The sequence below is a fragment of the Monopterus albus genome, unplaced genomic scaffold, assembly GCF_001952655.1.
Source record: "Monopterus albus unplaced genomic scaffold, M_albus_1.0 scaffold254.1, whole genome shotgun sequence".
NCBI classification, from domain to species: Eukaryota; Metazoa; Chordata; class Actinopteri; order Synbranchiformes; family Synbranchidae; genus Monopterus; species Monopterus albus.
The window spans coordinates 30,942-50,959 of record NW_018128134.1 but is presented as its reverse complement, the minus strand read 5'-3'; the positions used below and the strand labels follow the sequence as shown (position 1 = coordinate 50,959).

Below are 20,018 nucleotides of genomic sequence, written 5' to 3'. Positions count from 1 at the left end.
CCTTGACAAAGATTGTTACTATTTGTGAGTGGGCAGGATGTGAAGGGCCACCAGCTGGAATAATTATGTTAAAAATGGAAGGCACACATTTCAAAATCACCATGTCAGTACTTGCTGTGCTGGAATCTGCTAATAAAAGACACTGGAGATAACAGAATGGGGATGTCACTTGTAGAGCAGGTTGGGTAAGAGAGAAGACCATTCAAAGTAAATAGGTAGAACTAAATGTCATCAGGAACATATAATTATTCGCTCAGTGGTGCTAATTGGACTACTACTGCAGTAGCTGTTAACTGCTAGCTGTTTTTCAATCCGGTTTGTTAAAAGCAAACATTCACCTTTAAAGGTTCATCCTAATATCACTGAGTGAATGTAAGTGTTTTCTTTTTTATGTGTGAATCTTACATAAAAGCACATTAATAATAGTCATCATCTCCCTTGCAGTGCCTTTATACTAGGCGTGTATGCAAATGGCCATCCCACACATTCTCTGCAGAAATCCAACAATTTTTGTCAAAGGGCAAAATTTAAAAGTCAACTATAAATCAATGAAATAGATTGAAGGCATGTTTGTAGATCAGTGAATCCTCAAAAACATTTGAGGTGGGAGAAATTTCCTTCACCACTTTACTTAAATCATAGCGTGCATGCATGAGAGAACAACATAGTCAAACAGCAGTGTGTCCTGTGCAGTGTGTGCATGTCTGAGGAACCAGTGCATTCACTTGATCTTGTCTAGTCAGTGGCACCTGAAAAAGCTAAAAGTGCGCTTGTCCACCTCCCCCGCTCTCCTCAGTCAGCAGACTAATTTGTTTACATTAACTCAGATTGCATGTATAAATATGTTACCTCTCCTCTTAGTCAGGGTTGAATCAGGAACTGTTCCTTTCTCACCCTGTAGGTCTGTTGAAGATTATAATTCAAATGTCTTCATTGGGGACTGTTTGAATTGGGTGTTCCACTTGATTTGCAGCATTACTGCCACTATTCTTTAAAATTTTAACTGTGATAGAATAAAATGCCAAAAACTTAGAGGTCCCACATGTGTTCTTGTTAGAACTGCACTGCATAAACAGTCACAATGGAAACGTCCTTCTTCTACCACAAGTTCCCTCTGTAGAGTAAATGATGGGGAACCATGCTGCATATACTTGCATACTAATGTCCTCTGGTGTGATTTGTTTATAACACCACGATATTGAGCAGTACATAAACTTTGTTTAAATGGAGTGACATTCTTGCCTCCCTCTGTGTTTGCAGGACTCAGTTGCGTTGGGGAGAGCGATGAGTCAGCCAATATGACAGAGTGCCTGCAATGGGCTGGCGCCTTGCCCCCTCAGATCAGAGACTGCCGGCTAGCTTGCAAGGATGACTGCACTCTAACTGCATGGTCCAAGTTCTCTGAGTGTGCTGGATGTGGCAGTTCCCGGAGTCGCAAACGCTCACTCACAGGTAAAAATTCTATATTTACTCACAAATTGTAAGAACAGTTTTATCTTTCCAAAAAGTGTGTAATGATATCAACACAGGAAAAAAGTACGGAATCGGCTACCTACTGTCCTTGAAAAAAAATTTCCTAATAAAAAAAATCTTTTACAGTCCTCTTTTGGGATGGACAGACATGCGATAAAGGCTATGTGTACATTTGCACATATAGGAAACGGAAATAAACAGAAAAACAACAGGACAACAAAGGCTCGAATGAGACAAGATGAAAATCCAGATTTAAAACCTCTGACAATGAAGCACTGACAAGGGAGAGAGAACAGTTCTAGCACAGAGAGACTTGAGTGAAAGGAGAGGACAGGATGAAGAGAATAGGTAGAGAGAGAGAGAGACTGCTCGGATGCTTATGTGCTTGAGTGAACAAACCAACAAAGGATTGGAGAGAAGCAGAAAGTTTACAGTGATCCTGTCGGCCAATGTGGACTACAATGCACAGTACATACTAAATTTAACAGATTCTTTAAGACTGACCCACCTGATGGAGAATGGTAACTGGTCCAGGACCAGAGGTAATCAGCTGCTAACATAAAATTAAAGCATAAAGATAAGTTTGAATTTAAAGCCATGAACTAAGTCTGAATACCTGATGTCAGCAGGGTGATTATTCCAGGGAAAGTGGGAAAAGGCCCTACAGACTTAAGATTTTTTTATGTGATTAGAAGCACCTTAAAGTCTGATCTGACTTAGATAGGGAGCCAATGGAATAAAGTTAAAACTGGTATAATATGACTGAAATTTCTAGATTTTGTTAAAATTCTAGCTACAACATTTTGAGCCATCCAAAGACTTTTAGTACTAGTAGGTGGCAGGCCTGAAAACCAGACATACAGTAATAATTATCATATTTGGATGACACAAATCTATATAAATCATGGTCTCTGCATCTACCACGGGCAAAAAAGACAAAATTTTAGCTTTGTTACATATGTAGGTGAATGACCAGGAGTTCCTGAAGGAAGAGATCTTGTATCTTCTCAGCTAAAACAAGGATATTAGAAAGACAGTCTTTGTGATATCTTTAATGTGTCAGTCAAACAAAGGTGTAGGATTGAGTATAACACCAAAAGTCACTTAGAAATCGCACAACTGTTACTGTCAAACTGGTGCCTATGTGACAGGCTTCTAAAGATTGAAAAGGTTAAAAGTTATGGTATCAAAGAGGCAAATGGTAGGTTTATAAGGTGACATCAGCTCAGGCAATGATTCAAGAAACACCGTATATATATTGATTAACCATAGCATTATGATCACTGAAAGGTGAAGTGAATAACATTGAGTGGCTCATTACAAAGGGCACCTGTCAGTATGTGGGGTACATTAGGCAGCAAATGAACATTCAGCCCTCGAAGTTGATGTGTTAGAAGCTGGAAAGCAGGCACGTGTTAAGGATCTGAGTGACTCTGACAAGGGCCAAACTGTGATGGCTGACGACTGGGTCAGAGCATCTCCCAGTCTACAGATCTTGTTGGGTGTTCCTGGTCTGCAGTAGTTAGTACCTAACAACAGTGTATAAGGAAGGACAAACAGTGAACCTGTGACAGGGTCATGGACGCCCAAGGCTCACTGATGATGAGGTTGACCTACTGTAGACTAAACTTCTAACTTCATCATTCATCCTTTTCAAAACATTCCATCTTCCATAATTTCCGGACTATGAGCCATTACTTTTGTCGCATTATGCACACACCCTCATCATGGACAACACATGACGAAATGCATATGATGCCGCTTCAAGTTACAGGCGATCGATCTGGCTGTCGAAATATCTCATGTTACAATGTGGACACCTGCGGCTATGTACAACATATTTTTTCATCTTTCATTTAGTGGGTGCGGCTTATGGTCCGGAAATTACGGCTGTTTGAATCTTTATTAAAATGACTGAAAATGAGAAATACTGTACACTGGTCTCTATGAACAGAAACATTCAGTGGCTATAGTGATGATATCACATCTAGAGTGGGGAGGCTGTTAAATTTGTCTAAAAAAGTATCTCTAACTTGTCCTCACCACCAGTTTTCACCCCTTTCACATATGTTTTACACTCAGTGGTAGACACATGTGCCAACATTTTGACAGAAGATGCACAGTGAGCTCCAGAGTGAGTGGCAGCCATCTGCTGCAATGACTCCTGTCTACACAGTGTTAGACAGGTGGTCATAATGTTATGGCTCAATATTCAAAACGTGTTAAAACAGAGACACCGTGATGTGCAGCTGGTTTTGCAAAGGAAGCTGGAGATAAGGAACTCTTTTTGTAATCGAGCTCCTCTGTTTTATTGCAGAAAAAAAATTATAATAAAAAAATAAAAATAAAAATCACAAGCTGTAAAGGGCGAGCAGCTAAAAAACGGCTGCTTTTCAGTAAGTTTGGCAATTATGTCAGAGAGAATGGTTTCATATCACCCCTGCAGTGAAGTGGTCAGAGGTCACTTTCCCTGCTTGTATGAATATAGCCTATGCATAAATGCATGCTGAGATAGTCCCTAAAAGTCTAAAAATGTGTGGTGTGGATACAATATACAGACTGCACAGCCACAGTGGCAGTCACTGCCTTTATGGACTAATAAGATCATTATCAGATGATTTGCATCTTTAAAAGTGTTGCAAGTAACAAGTTTAATCATTATATAACTGATTGATACCTTGCTATACTTACAATAAATAAATGGCACTATGGTAGAGAAGATGAAAAGCTTTTTTCCTCAGTGAAGACTGTCAGATCCTGTTGAAATTATGATGTTGCCCTTTGTTAAGAACTGAAAATTCTGTTTATTCAAAAACAGCATCTTTGTTTATTAATTATACTGATGTTGTAACATTAATAGGGTAATGATTTGGTGATGTTTAAGAGATTAACATTTATGCCAATGCTGCTATAGTCTGAATCTGTTTCCTGTCAAAATAAAGGATGTCATGACTTAGAACCAATGTTCAGACAATGATAGGATAGACATTTTTCCTTTGCTTTATTTGATCTAATTTCCTTCTGAAGCAATGTGTTGAGTAAACCTTAAATTCTGTGAATTATTTCTGCCACTGATCACAGAGCAGAGTTTGTATGTGTATCTGTAAGAGCTTAACTGCAGCTGCACTATCCAGCTTGTTACTAAGCCGTTCAAAATTGCTCTGACTCTCTTCTTTGTCAAAATAAGTATTTAAAGTGCCTCATGTGTATCATTGTAGATTTTTTTCTTTTACAAAATTCTGAAGTTGTAAGAGTCCATTTTTCATCTTCGACTAAACTCATTAGATTTTCATTTTATGGACCAGTTTTGTATTTACTCTATGTTCACAGATATCATTCAAGTTTAATCTTTGTGATAAGCATGTAATGCTGCGCATGGGTTGCTGTTTATCTTCAGGCCCCCATGAAAGCACTGCACTATGTAGTATGGATAACAATAGGAATCGCTTGTACCCCAATTGTACCTCAACTCTATTCTTTGATTCTCATGGTCGTTGTCATTGCAGTATTATTGTATACTACAATCCAGTGAAACCTACTTTCTCATTTGGTTCTGTTACTAACTTTCTACTGTCCCTGTAGCATTATATCAGGTTTAAAATACATCTCTAACTGCTTGTAATTCCTTATTTCAGCGTGCAGAGGAAAATCCAAATTACATGCTGTGGTTGCAGACCAGGCAGGATACTATTTGTCTTCATGAATATTTGATCTGATGCCAGAGGGCTTGTAGTAAACATACTGTACAATGGCTCCTTTTACAGTGCTCTCAGGATCCAACACATGAAATCAGCCTTAGCTCACTGATGGGTGTTTTGGAAAGTGTGTGCGCGCACACTCATTGGGTCATAATAGTTTTAACAGGTCAGTGTCTTACTTTTAAAATTAACTTAGTTTTCTCTGTCAGATAATTTGATGTGGAGTAAAACCACTGTGGATTTTAGGCTCTAATATGTGGTTAGGAAAGTTGGAAGCATACCAAGGACTGCTTATATAATGCAGCAATGTTGACAAGGCTCATTGAGACAGCAGATATGTGTAACAATAGGTAAGTTCTAAGTGTCATTTTTAAAAAGGTCCTAAAGGCTGATTTACAAAAATGCTGTTCAGTTGTAGTGCATGTGTGTTGAATTTCCTATAAGTGGAGCAAAGAATGGACTAAAGGCAGCATATGTGAGTGAATTGGCAGAAGTAAAGGCTGCTACCGTTATGATATATTCAAAATTTTGTCTAGTTTTTCACATGCTGCATGCTTGGATGTGTTCTGTTTAATTCAGTTAGACTTGTATTGATATATTCAACATGATCCTGGTTATGATCCACAATCTCATTCACAACATTTAGCTCATCAAAACCAAACAAACTTTTTTATTAGCATGTAAATAACTCGCAGCATGATAAGATGCATTTGTAATTTACATCTGAAGGCTTAAAAGTACTCCTCATCCCTGGTTCCTGTGGGACTAGTAGAACCAACACAGGCAGAGGCAGCATGTTGATGCCCAGAGACCCTGCTGACGCTCTCTCTCGACTGGCTCAGCTACATGGAGATATTAAGGGGGGACTGGATACAGCATTCCTAGGCAGTTCCTATTCATTCCTAGGAAAATTGCCTGGTGGTGCATATTCTGAAAAATTCATGCTTCCAGATTTCAGCCATAAAAATTGCCCAGGTGTTCCACACAATTCCATGTTTTTAGGCCCATAAAGCATGAGCACCCATATCTAGCCAAGTTAAACCAGATGAGCGAGCTGATTTCCTGTTGGCTCCATGCACACATGAATAGCATAAAATTAAAAATAGTCTACAGATAAACTTTCCACATATTAGACCCAGTGATTCGAATTCTGATAGTAAAAAGAATGATTTTGAGGTATTTGTGATGCTCAAAAAAATGTAGTCACTATTTTATAGCCAAAATATGGTTTGAGCCACTTGAACTGGAAATTGTAGATTCAGCATTGGTATGAATGAGAGCAGATAGTGTATGCGACTTCCTCCACCTATTTAAGCAGCGCGTGTGGCTCTGAAGTTAGCACTGTTGCTTTAAAGCAGGAATTTTGTAGCGCTCACTAGCTGCTGCGAGGATTTGCATATTTGTTCCATGTGGGATTCCTTACACAATTTCAGGGCTTGATAGTAGGCTGTATATATTACAGGAGAGGTGGACTAAAGACTGTCAACTGACTTCTTTCATTGCAACTAGATAGGTACTGTAACTTGTGAAAATGGAAGTTATGTAACAATATAAATAGCAATTTTTTCAGTTATTCCATGTTAACAATATTAGCACATGTTATATACTTGAATATCCTTTTAGATGGTCTCTTGTGATCATTGGAACAATTGATTCATTCTGTTTGTTTTGAAGAGATTCAGGTCTAATTTTCACACCCACTTAAAGTTCCTCCTCCACATTTACTGCATCGGAACTTACTTGGTCCTTTTGTTTAATAGCCTCACACTGTCAGAAAACATCTTTTGTTCAGTTTAATTTTCCTTGCCAGATTTAAATACTCAGCCTGTTCAAATATGCATCAGCCAATTAGCAACTATTAAGGCAATAAAGTGTCTTTCAGACCTAATTACCAACTAAAACTAACCTTGCTGATTAAAAAATGAAACATGACACTGTATCACCAGTGTTACTAAAGCAGTCAGTGGATTTCATTCGTCACTTTCAAGACAGGTCTCAGACCAGTGACTAACCAGGGTGTGGTGAACTCATCCAGTCAAGTGCAGGAAAGGTTCATGTTAATTTTTCACTGAATGGGAGAATAATGATCTATTTTCTCTCTGTTGTTATAGTTTCAAGCTAATATATTCTCAGCCTTGCTATTGCACAATAAGGCAGGGTTCTTTCACTCACTCCACGTTTTCACATTTTCTTTTCAGTGTCTTTGGTAGTGCTCCAGAGACAAAGAAGACTGCACAGCATTATGGTACAGGAGGGTCAAATCAACATCTTAAAACATGATAGATGCTAGGGATTCAAATGCAGATCATTTGTGGTGCCTGTAGGCCGGTGTGGTGCCATTACCAGCAATGTAGTTGTCAAAGTAAAGCGATGTAGCAGTGGTACTCTTCAGTCAACCACCAGAGGCGTAGATTGAACAGATTGCTGGTGAATTGTAGTGTGACACCAGTGAGTTCACACTGTGAGGAATGTTTGCAGTCAGACCCACATCAGAAACAGATGGGCTGCTCACTGGACACACAGGAGGCTGAGGACACCCAGGATCCATGAAACGAATAGGGCTGTGCAAGTATAGCAGGATTAGCTTTGTCATTAGGTTTCTTGTGTGTGGGTGCCTGGTATTACTGACAATATGAGGACCAAAGCCTCTACACATTCACACTGTGGGATTCAGCAATCCTTGTGGGGACCATTGAGGGTATATGTGATGGATGTGGCATCACCGCTTCTCTGCACTATGCAAAAGTTAAGGCAAACTATTGTGAATACAATGGCTACCATCTTCCTTTTTTATGCCTCTGCACTGGCGATAGCATTCTTGAGAACACAATATGTCAGAAACAACTTGATGGAATTTCTTCACTGTGACCTTGTGTTGGTCTCATTCCTGTGATTGTGATATGTGATAGGAACATCTTTATGGAATTTCTTCAAATTTGCAAAAGTGTTCGCTTGGACTCAAAGATGAACTGGTTAGGTTTTGGTGGTCAAAGGTCAAGGTCAGTGACCTCACATCTGAACAATTACTAGCAGAGGGGGAGAACCACAAAGCAGTAAATGTAGTTGCAACCAGATTCTACACAGTAGCGACCAGAAGTGAACTGTTCAGTTTTAATTTGAACCTTTCCATCTAAACTGAAACAAAATGGCTACCACTATACTGTGTACTGTAAGCATATATAAATACATATCTACCCATCCATTATCTTACTGCTTATCCTGATGAGGATTATATAAATAAATAATAAAAAAAGAAAAAATAACATTACTGATATAATGTAAATTCACATTGTATAAATGTTGAAATTCAGAAATACAATTTTTTTTAACTATTTAAAGCATTAGATGAATAGATCATGTTGCAAATTAAGAGATCAAGTTATTACAATTTACCATTGGTTTTGGCTTTATTTTCATTTTCAGTTGCTCATGTTGTCATAGTTTTATTCTTCCTTTAATCATGTATCTTAAACCTAAAAGAAACCTAAAATAATTTAACTGATCCTGGATTCAAGGATCAGTGTCTGTGACTTATTTTGATCTGAAAAATTTTGTAAGATATTTTCAAAATATTTTGGGAGGTAAACTGAGATGTTACAGTTTTGCCATGTAGGTGCTGACAGTAAACAGTGTACTATAGCAACACTAATGTGTTGATTACAGCAGGATGTTTCTATCTCAGACGTTAGCCTGCTACTCAGTGATGCGAAGCAAACAGTTAATCATGAGAAAGCTTTTTGAGCGGCTGGACAGATGGACAGGTTTTATCTGCAACTTGTCCAGATATTAGAACTGACAGTGTCTGACAGGAGCATATATATTTCAGCTGTTGTGTTAGTTTCTTGCTCATGCTCATCTATTAATATCAACAGCTATAATGAATAGGCCTAATTATGTGAAGCATAAAGTCTAGCTCTAGTAGCTGTAACAGAGGTCTTTAGCATAAAGTTTTAAAAAATAACAATTTTCACCCTCATTAAGTAAAGGAGATGGAGATGGTATCTAGAGGCATAAATTATATTTAAAAATGCCGAAACGTTACATGCTGATCTACGGTGCATAAACTCCATTTATTTCCTAAAATTCATTGATACTGTTAATGTTGATGGCTTATTGTTTCCAATTTAGTTAAAATTATGTTTGATTTCCCAGCATTTCCTAATTTATATTTTATAGTCCTAACCTTGCCAGTCAGGTTTGATGAACCCATGTTAATGGACAGTAGGTTTTTGCTTTCTATCAACTAATGTGTAAACCATAAACAAGAAACCAACTCATCCTCTGGAAAAAGACTCAGCTTCACACCCTATTCATACAGTGTTGTATTGCACAGTAACTATTGTTTTGTCCATCTTCTGCTCAGGTCGCAGCAAAAAGAGGGAACACTGTCTGAATGAGAAGTTGTACCCTCTGGAGGAGACAGAGGCTTGTCCCTGTGAGGAGTTTTTGTCCCAGCCCCACGGAAACTGGTCGAGTTGTATCCTTCCTGATCCTTCAGTCCCAGGTTCCCTGCAGGGCTGGATGAGCCACCGGGAGGTAAAGGAGTGTGGTCAAGGTTTGCGATACAGAGCTGTGGCTTGCATTGACCAGCAGGGACACCTGGTCAACCCTACACTCTGTACACACTCGGGTAGGAGACGGAAATCTCTTTGAATTTGTAAATAACATAACACACTGGCCCTTCACAAGCCTACAACATATTACTGGCCTGATCATTAGACTGAATCTGCATTTCGCTTCACTCCATTCATTCATATGTTGTGTTGTTGTTGTTGTGTTGTCTTCTTTTCTTTCTTTTTGTGTTGGAAGTGTCTTTTTTGTTGTTTTGGTGTAACTAATCAGGAACAATTGATATGATTTTCAGATAAGAGGGAAGCTGCAATTGGAGACGTTTTTATTTATTTAATAGTCTATTAATCAAAGAAGGAATTTTGATGTACAATAACAACGGTGGCAGCTATGCCAACCTTATCCGCACCTTTCGCTATTTTTTAAAATACTACATATTATAGTTAAACATCCTTAGAAAGTGCATTTGCTTTTAAGGATAATCACATTTATTTGTATGTTACACACACAAGGAATTTGTTTCCGGTACAGAATTTTGAGCAATAGTTACCATAAATAAGTTGATTTCATAAGATAAATATGGCTAAAAGCTTTCTGGCGACACGAAATATGCTAAGTATGTAGACTGTGTCTTAGATTGAGGATCTGCTGTAAGATGTTTGTCCTAAAGGACTGGATATTCTTCTGCACAGAGTTGTCTTGCAGTTGTGTAGTGTCATGTGTTTAGCTTCGTAGCATACCTAGCTAACGTGTTAGCATTCGTTAGCTAAATGAATGTTGGTATCGGTAGTATAGCTAACTCGGCTTACTCCCAAGACTGGATTCATCTTTGCCGACCTGGAATTCATGGACATTATCAGAGACAGTGCTATATGAGTGACCAGTTGGATGGTACAATAGAGCCGGCTACTCCGGACCTTCCCACTACTGCTTGCACCTGAACCTGGGGGGGGCGGGGGGCGTGTGTGTGGTGGTGTGGGCCCATTACATTTGTGTGTTTATTTGAAATATTGAAAAAGTGTGTCTTACAGAGAAAAGAGTTAAAGAAATTTAAAAAGGGGGTTGTTATTGTTTAGGTTACCCTGATCTTTCTGTTTAGTAAATTAAGAAATATTAACTCTTAACACCTGTTTGGTTATCATATGCAGTACTCTCTAGACCTAAGGGCACATGATGTGGAGAGGTTTATTACAGGCTTAAGATTCATCAGTTATAGTTACTGTGAGTTAATTAAACTCAGGGCCCTTGCCTTATAGGTGGGTTACATTATGAATGTAGCTACTGTAACTACATGATGGAAGTTGATTTAGACTCAGTGTTACAGCGGTTTTTTATATAAAACATGATTACTGTCAGGAGACAAACTATATTGTTGTGTACACATGGGACTGATGAACATAATCAATACACGCAGGTACTGTATGTCAGAATAATCAGATGTGAAATTAAAAGTAATTGCATCCCTGTTTATTTGAATGTTTAGTTGCTACATACAGTGTCTGCATATTTGATTTTAGTGTAAAAGAATAATGCCAGCAAAGTTTCCCAGAGACCGCAAACAAATAAGAGTAGAAAACTTACAGAATTATGCAGTGTAGAAATCGCTAACCAGTTTCACTCTGTCGTGTTGGCTCAGTGTCGGAATGAGACACTCATTAGTCAGATAATTAGCTCTTGGTCTCACGATGAGCAAGTCCAAGGTCTGGCGGAGCACAGGCCGCTGGAATGTGTGTCTGACATTATTAATGTGATCTTTGCTGCAGACGCTGACCAAGTCTAAATCAGGCCTCCCCTTCTTGTCTGCCAATGTTCAATTTCAGGCTACATGGTGGAGGTTTGCCACATCCCTTGCCCCCTAGACTGTAAGCTCAGCGACTGGTCAGCCTGGTCAGCCTGCAGTGTATCCTGTGGCAGTGGGTTGAAAATCAGGTCCAAATGGCTGAGGGAAAAAGCTTTCAATGGAGGACGTCCATGCCCCAAGCTGGACTTGAAGAACCAGGTAAGGCTTGCACCTGTTCTTTTATATCTAACATCCTGTACAGTACAACAATATGTTGAATATTTTGTTATCAGTATGCCTTTAAAATATGGTCTTGGTCTTATATTTGTATAGCGCCTTTCCATGCTTTACAGCACACTCAAAGCGCTTTCACACTATTTGGCCATTCACCTCCCAGACACTCACACATTCACACACCGGTGACATAACCGGGAGCAACTGGGGGTTCAGTGTCTTGCTCAAGGACACTTCGACATGATGACTGGACAAGCCGGGAATCGAACCGCTAATCCGCCGGTTAGGAAACGACCCGCTCTACCTCCTGAGCCACAGCCGCCCCAAAATAGACTTTAACATATATATACTTTTTCCCCCAACACTTGCTCATCTACAGTTTATGGACATGAGAGTAAAGAATTTTTATACTGAGACACAACAGTGAGTAAAAGGGGTTGACTTTATTGTCCATCTGCATTGTTCTCAAGTCACTTCTTTCCACTTGATTGTTTCCGAGGATGCGTACAATGTAGATGAGGGCAACCCACTCATATTCACCACCATAATATATATATATAATAAGTAAGCCCTACTGTAAATGTAGAAAAATGAGTTTAGGTAATGCTAATAGTGTCTGTGCTGGAATATGTTTTCTTCAAGCCCTGATTGTGTTGCAACCCAGTGCTGTTACATAAATACACAATGTAGCTGTTGCATTCTGCTCACACTTCAGTGACAAGGTTTATTACCTATCAGCCAGTGGGACTCCTGGGTGACCTGCTCATTTTTTGGTGTTTTCAGTAAGACTGAATTATTTGCCTTAAAAGACATGCCCTTTCCTTGATAAGAGGAAAAAAAAGAAAAAACGGGGCACTGTTAGTAATACAAAGCGTGCTAGATAGGGAGAAGTGGACAGATGGGAGCTTTTGATATTACACAGTCAGATTTTCTCCACAGCTCGGAATATTTTGTGACAGTATATTTCTCACGGGGTCATGGTTTAAAGAGGGGAAGTGTTTTATGAATGCTGCCTGTATGCTTGAATGGGCTTGAAAGGACACTAGTTTTTGGAGGTCAGTATGGAGATGAGGCATGGCTGTGTGAAAAATATTGTAGTGTGTTCTAGTGGGGATTTTTGTACAGATGGTTAAGTGCCCACTAACAAGGTCTATATGGCCCCTGTTGTAATGTCTCATAATAACCCTTGCCACTGAAATTGGAGCTTGCTGTTGCCAATGTCCTCACGGATTTATCCTGAGGGTGGACTCGGGCTCATTGTTAACATTAACAAATTGGTCATTTAAAGTGAAGTACATCTGTCCATGGTGTGGGTGAAAAGATCACATAACTTGGGGTTACTTCTCCCAGCTGTTGACTTTGCCCCATGGTCTCAGAACAAGCTGCTTTTTCCTTCAGCCATTGGACTTCACTGTTAAGCCTTCATATAGCACTTACACTTGGTGCTTAGTACTTCATTAAGTTGCTGTTAGGGTCCAGTGTGACAAAGACTATTCTCAATCCTAATGTCTCACACTTTCCCTTTTATCACCCCCCTTGTGAACTACTCTCCAGCCAAAGTCTGGCCTCACTCCCACCAGCTGTTTCCCCTCAGACCCCAGTGAGAAGTGATTGGCTTGACACAGATGAAATTTACAGTCCTCTTCTTATCACATGATTGAGTGAGCAAGACAAATGGGGGGGGGAGAGAGAGGAGGTAGTGTCGCCATGAAAGTAATGAGAAGTTTGCATACTTTACATACAAACTGTAAAGATTGTATGTGTGCTGTTAATGAGTCTGTAAGATTTTCTATATTGGTAAAATGCAATCAAGACCTTCTTGATCTTGATCGCAGCACATAAGAGTTAATAAGATGAAGAATTCATGCACCACCTCACTGAAAACATGCTGTTGTTTATCCCCTGGCCTGTGAATCTTGTGTACAGGTTTGAAAACAATATTTAACGAATGAACAGCCATTGTTTAGTCATCTCTTAGCAACTGTAGCAGGTCTGTCAAGTTTGATTTTCTGCACATGAAGCAGTATTCACGTGGCTCTAATAAGAGTAATACTCTGAGGGAGTAATATTTGAAGAATTGGGGTGTGTGTGTGTGTGTGTGTGTGTGTGTGTTATTTTTAGTCTATACAAAACTAAAACTGTAAGAGAAAAGTTGTAGAGAACAGGTTAAACAGTCTGTTCGTCTGCTCTAGTGTAAGCTTCAAGTATTACCATCAAAAACCTGAAGTGTGAAAGTACTCTTTATGCAGAATGGCACATTTCACATTAATGTATAGTATATTTTGGATTATAATTACTGATGCATTGTGTTCATTGCTTTTATGTTGGAACTGGTAAAGGTGGAGCTAACTACATTTGATCTGGCCGCTGAGGATGTGACTGTAGTTCCACCTCCCAGGCAGCACTGTTCTTACATTTATCCTACTGTTCACATCCCTAGAGTAAGTGATTCTGTGCAGACATTTTAGGGAAGCCCATGTCAATAGAGATTGAGGAAAACTCATGCCATCTTCACTTGTATATCAATTTAAAGCACCATCTGTAAGTATATACGTTTTATACTGCTTAGCAATTCACTTTGTTTAATTGCAGCAATGGGGAAGTCAGCTGCAGTAGAGATATGTTCATTTTGTTCTTATTTTGTAGTTTATTGTGAATTCCTGGTGCACTGTACACTGAATGGACCATTTAGGGTCATACATGTGTGGATGAGTGATCTATCTGCCTAGCAAAAGAATCTCCAGAATGGCTTTGAGCGAGGGTCAAATAGCCTTATATACTTGCAATGTGAAGTAGTACTTTACAGATTGCTGGGTAGCTTGTGAATTCCCCACTGGGGATCTGTCTTATTGTATTTTAATATTATTTTGTTTTATTAAGCCAATCAACTTCAGGCAGACACTACATGTGAATCTCACATTTGACATGCACTATGCCACTATCTACAAAGTATATAAAACTTCTGCTGTTGTTGTCTTCACTCTTTATCTTCAGCTGTCGATGCTCTTAAATAGCCTGCAATCAGTAAGTTTGCATGCCGACAAAATAATCTCTAAAATAATGATCTGTGACATCTGCCATCTACTGCTACTGACAGAATTCTGCCACTACACACAATGGCCGATCTAATATTAGTGCTTCCATGTGTCAAGGTGCAAGTTGGTGTCCTCCTGCACATGTCAGGGGTTTCTGATCACTGAATGGCTCACATATGCATTACCTTTGTCAGTGGTCCCAATTCCCAAGATGTCTGCTTTACTTCTTCTGTTTTCTTAGTGACTGCATGCTGTGATTGGATGTCTTGACTCAAATTAGCGAGTGTACTTGGCAGCTGTGAGGCTGCTGATGCTGCGGGCTGTTTTTCTGCAAAAACATTGAGCTTTGCTGTGGTGCCTATTTAGAATAACGGACTAGAAAGCAGTCAGATGCAGTTCATTAGACTGTAGGTATTATTTTGTTGAGGGGTGTGTATTGGTTCCCCACAGATCTGCTCGTGGGTATTTGCATGAGTATTGACACTGGAATGGCTGCCAAGCTAAGCCCTGTGCTGCTATCTTGGTTGTTTCTTATTTGGCAACATATCGAAGAGGTTCATGCTATTGATTACAACAGTACATTTTGACTACTCGTGTCAGTAGGTACAAGCTTTACAGACATAGTAAACTAATGAGCATTGGGTTGTGTGACAGCTTGCACTGTTGTTCATATATCATAAATTAGGTCTAGACAGTTAAGCCTTGGATGAATTTCTCAGGGCTAACTGCTGGATTATGATCACCCTCATGGCCATCTGTGGTTTATCAGTACTGCATTTCAAAGAAGAGTTTTTGTTTGCTCCAAGCCTCTCTTGAACTCAGCATCTGCTGCCTGTATCCTACCAGTCATGTGGCCATTATACTGGAGGTTTGATTGAATCTTATCTTTTTTCAATATGCTTCTATTATCTGGAACATTGCATCTCCAAAAGGAAAAGCTTTTACATGTGTCCCACTGATGCAGAGTAATACAGGAGACATGGGTCTGCCCTAACTGAGCAAAGTATTGCCAAACTACACCAGCTACAGTACTGAGTGGCACTGACTTAACCATTGGATGACTGGAATATAGGATTCACTGTCTTGGGCAAGGACACAAACTAGGTGGCCTGGACTGACAGCATGGAGAGATACAGTACAGCATGCACAGCTCTGTGGCACATTAGAGTTGTGGGGCAGTGGAATTTGGACTATGAACAAACAGATAGTAGACAAACTAATAAGGTAGGCTGGTTCTGTCCTCAGGTGTTCATTGGTTTCTCTGCTGTATGTAGGGATGGCAGAGTAATGACCAAACTATCCGCCATTATGTGCAGCAACGTCCACCCTCTGTGTATAACTACATACAGCCTTTTCTGTGCCAGAATTCTCCACCTATAATATCTGAAAGAGAGCCCTCCTCCCTGCTGTTCTGAAACTCTACAACCACCACTATCATCAGTGAACCACAATAACACCCGATGACAAGCATAACACCTGTACTTCACTAAGCATTATCATTATATGCTGCTAACTGTGCACAGTATACAGCTGCTATTCAGTATAATGTGTTTTGTATGCACCTTATTCCAGTGCCATTTTGAAGTTTTACTATAAACACCTCAGCTGCATCACTTTACCATTTTAACTTTTGATTTATATGCCATTCTTCTTTTGTATGTGTAACTGCCTGGTGTTTGTTTTACTCTGTATGCTGCATTTCTCAATTATATTGTTTTATTCCTTCTACTGTTTATGCTTGTTCTCATCTAAGCTTGGTGTAGCATGACATGGTACCAGCTGGTAAAGGAAGAGAATCAGAATCACGGTGTGGGTGTAGCTTGGGGGTGGAGTTGAAGCAGGGTGATCAAGGGGCATTACCAGAAGTGAGTGTTTTTACTTTCAAGGAGTAACGTTGGTATCTAGAGTGACATTTAAAGTGGAAAATATAACTTAATTTTTTTTAAATTTGTGTATTATGAGAAGCAAGTTTGCTGTTTTTTTTTGTTTTTTTTTCTGAAGATAATTTCCCCCAAAATGTTGGATTCATCTTCATGGAACTATTAATACAGTATCTACAGCAAATTTAATTCAGCCAAATTTTCTACTGTACGTCTTTCTTCCACCAGCAAGGTGTCTCTCCACCAGTAGCCTCTGACAACAGCAAGCCTACAGAATGGCTAAACACCAAATATCAGAAAAAGATAAAAGTGAACAAATGTTAGGTCTCGCTCTCTTTTTTTATCTGACTGCACCCAGGTGGGACACTTATCTCTGTCCTTTATTAGAATAAGTTTTAGAGCCAACTGCTGATGGAGCTACCTAAGGCCAGTGAGGTGTAATTAACACAATGTTTGGGCATGTGTTAGTATTTCCCTGTAGGCTCACCCTAAAAAGTGAGGCATCTCTCTGCATTACAAATCCTGTATATTGTAAAAGCAGTCTGTAGTTCTGCCGCCCAGTAAGGCTACATTTTGGAGCCTGTCTAAAGCCTCTGGCCATCCAGATGGTCCCCAGTATTTATTTCAGATACAAAGGTTAATAATAGCTTCTATCTGCTAATTAGAAAAGCAAATTGAATTGAGTGACTGGGTGAATATTAAATACATAGTCATCATTCTGTATTACAGGATGACTTTTTCAAAGCAATACTGTTGCAAATTTGTTGTGAACTTGCAACCAAGTAAACTGAAATACAACAATGAAGGTCTAGTTTTTGTTCAACATGAATTCAATAAAAGATCATTGCAGAGCTTGATGACCAAATAATTTGCGTAATAATGGAAAGCCACGCCATTGCCCTGCGGTAGAGCCAACACAGTAGGGGGCCTAAGGAGGATGTTAGACACAAATCTTGTAAGCTTTTGGTCCATTGATGTCCCAGGAAGAGAGAGAAACCAACTCAGTGGTTAATGAGCAAAGATTGAAATTAATTTTGCAGTAGTTATGGTTGTATCTGTTGAGGTCATGTTTGGGTGTTCATGTGATACTGATTACAGATGATTGAACGCTACATGTGTCTAATATACATTTTAATACAATTCTACAATGCAGTGCTGTAGAAAGATATTAAACATGGCCGGGTTTTTAATGTGTGTCAAGAGCAAGCTCTGTGTGCGTTGTTTTATGACGGTAAAATTAAAGACTGCACCCACTTATACAGAACAATATGTTAAGGAATAAGTAGAACACTGTGAATCCTTTGATCACATTATTCTCTCATGGCAGAGTCTTGGTCTTCTGAGGAGATCATCTGTGTTATCCCCCAGTCTTAAATTGTCAGGAAGTGTGAAGGGATCAGTGTCAGTAGGACTTAAGAGCAGATGACAACACTCAGACTATTTGTTGACTTGGTACAGAATTTCTTGTAGTTCAAAGCTGTAAATGGTTTATGCCCCCCCCCCTTTTTCTTTTGTTATGAATTCAGTTTTTCAAAGTAATATGACTTGCTTTTTTCATTAGTATATTTGCTGGTGTGTTGGTTGTTTGGATATCCTCAGTCTTACTCTTCTCATTTCACATGTGTTGATCAGTGTCATCTGATCCTCTCTTATCTTAGTTTATCTTTCAGTTTTCAGCAAGAACAGGACAAACAGATGTCTTACACTTGTGTTAATGGCTGTATTGCATATTGGCTCATTTTAACTTGTCATCTTCACAAAGGGGCCCCCTGTGTTTCTTTAGGAGCCGGTTTTCAAACCCATTTCTGGGCCTGCTGATAAGAATAATACAGTCTGTTTGAAGTTGTAGTCACAATGACAGATTCATAGCAGAGAGACTTTGTCTCATTTTCTCTCTGAGTCAGTAAAATGGCATCTCAGCAGGAGAGCCTGTTGTCCTTTTGTATTTGTATGGGTTTATTTGTTTATGGATGTGTATATATTGACTTTGTTTGAATACATGCTCATCACCTACAGTACAGCATCTGTTTGTGTGTCTGTGTGCATCTAGTCCTTGTAGATGTGTGTTTAGTGGATGGAAACTATAATTATTATCTCATAGAGCAGTTGAGAGAGTTTAATAATAATGCAATTTACTTTCAATGCCATGCATTCCTGGAGCGATTATTTTCCTCTTAAACAGAAATGATTTTGAATTTGTCCTAATCCTTCTAATTCCCTTCAGAGCTGCATAGTCATGAATGAATGAATGAATGACAATGGGAAAATGACTTCCATTCACACAGTAGGGATCTGCATCACTTGGGTGCATACTCTTGCTATGACCATTTCTAACTGCATGACGTTCACAGTTTATGGCTCAAACAAGCATTCTGTGAGCCTAGTAAATGTTCAGTTCAAAGTTGCATGTTTACAACCCAAGTTAGTACAGTCTTAGGTCAGGGAATTTATTTTGATTGCCCCTTTTTGCTGTGAAAATTAAATTTCAAAAAATAGCTTGAATGATTAAATGAAATGAATGAAATATACATACTTTCAGTAACTTTGAATAGGTGCAGACACCTCTGAGCAGGTGCTCATTCACACCAACTTCCCGCTGACCATCTCCAGACAAATAATTTCTCTGAGTTGCCTTCAGCTTCAGATCTTGCCATTGCACAGCTGTTGCAACCAACAGCAGCAGTTTAACACTCTCTCAGCACTATGAGTCATTCGGTTTGGCCGAATATCCAGGACCGCTAGAGCCGGTGTAGATGATGAAGTACTTAATCATCCTTTACCCTCATTAATGAAACAGAGCAGAATGCAGAACTATACATTTATGTCACTGTAGGCAAAATCTAAACTAATGATCATATTGTTCTTCTCTCCTCTGCCCAACTTCTGGCCTGTCTTTCACTGCTAAAATGGACATCCACGCAGGCTCAGGTCAGTGCCGTTCATTCTGTACATATGCTATGCTTTAGCTAATGAAGACAAAATGCATGTCAGATCTGCTGAAGTCACATATACTCCTGTGACCTTTATGGTATTTTGTTTGAGAGAAAGAACAATAGTTGGATTGGAGAGAGTGCTATAGGGATGGATGATATTCCATCTGCTTAACTGGAGGGACTCAGAGTGGCATTTACCAAATAATGTTCAGATTTCCTTATATTGTGAATAGCCTGTAAATCTTTTGAGAGTATGCTCAAAGAAGCAGAGTCTGATAATATCATTCTTGTATTGCTTATCCAAATATATAAGAAATGTCAAAAAGAGAGCAAAAAGCAGAAGATAGCACTTAACATTTAATCAATGAGGGGATCCGGTCTGTAGCATGCGGTTCTTAATAATAGGCTATTTCTGT

General features: G+C 39.2%; 1 protein-coding gene across 3 annotated transcripts in view; it reads left to right on the top strand.

The window, feature by feature from the left end:
* thsd7ba (thrombospondin, type I, domain containing 7Ba) overlaps positions 1–20,018 on the top strand; it is a 181,039-nt gene that overhangs the window by 139,467 nt on the left and 21,554 nt on the right. For 2 of the 3 annotated variants that reach the window (XR_002276676.1, XM_020621192.1), the window contains exons 14-17: positions 1,261–1,452; positions 9,535–9,801; positions 11,561–11,739; positions 19,592–19,597. Coding sequence is in view for 1 of the 3 variants with exons in the window: in XM_020621192.1 (XP_020476848.1) it covers positions 1,261–1,452; positions 9,535–9,801; positions 11,561–11,739; positions 19,592–19,597 (644 nt within the window). In the remaining 2 variants the exon portion in view is untranslated. The remainder of the gene's footprint in view (positions 1–1,260; positions 1,453–9,534; positions 9,802–11,560; positions 11,740–19,591; positions 19,598–20,018) is intronic. The other variant, XR_002276677.1, reaches the window with a different exon arrangement.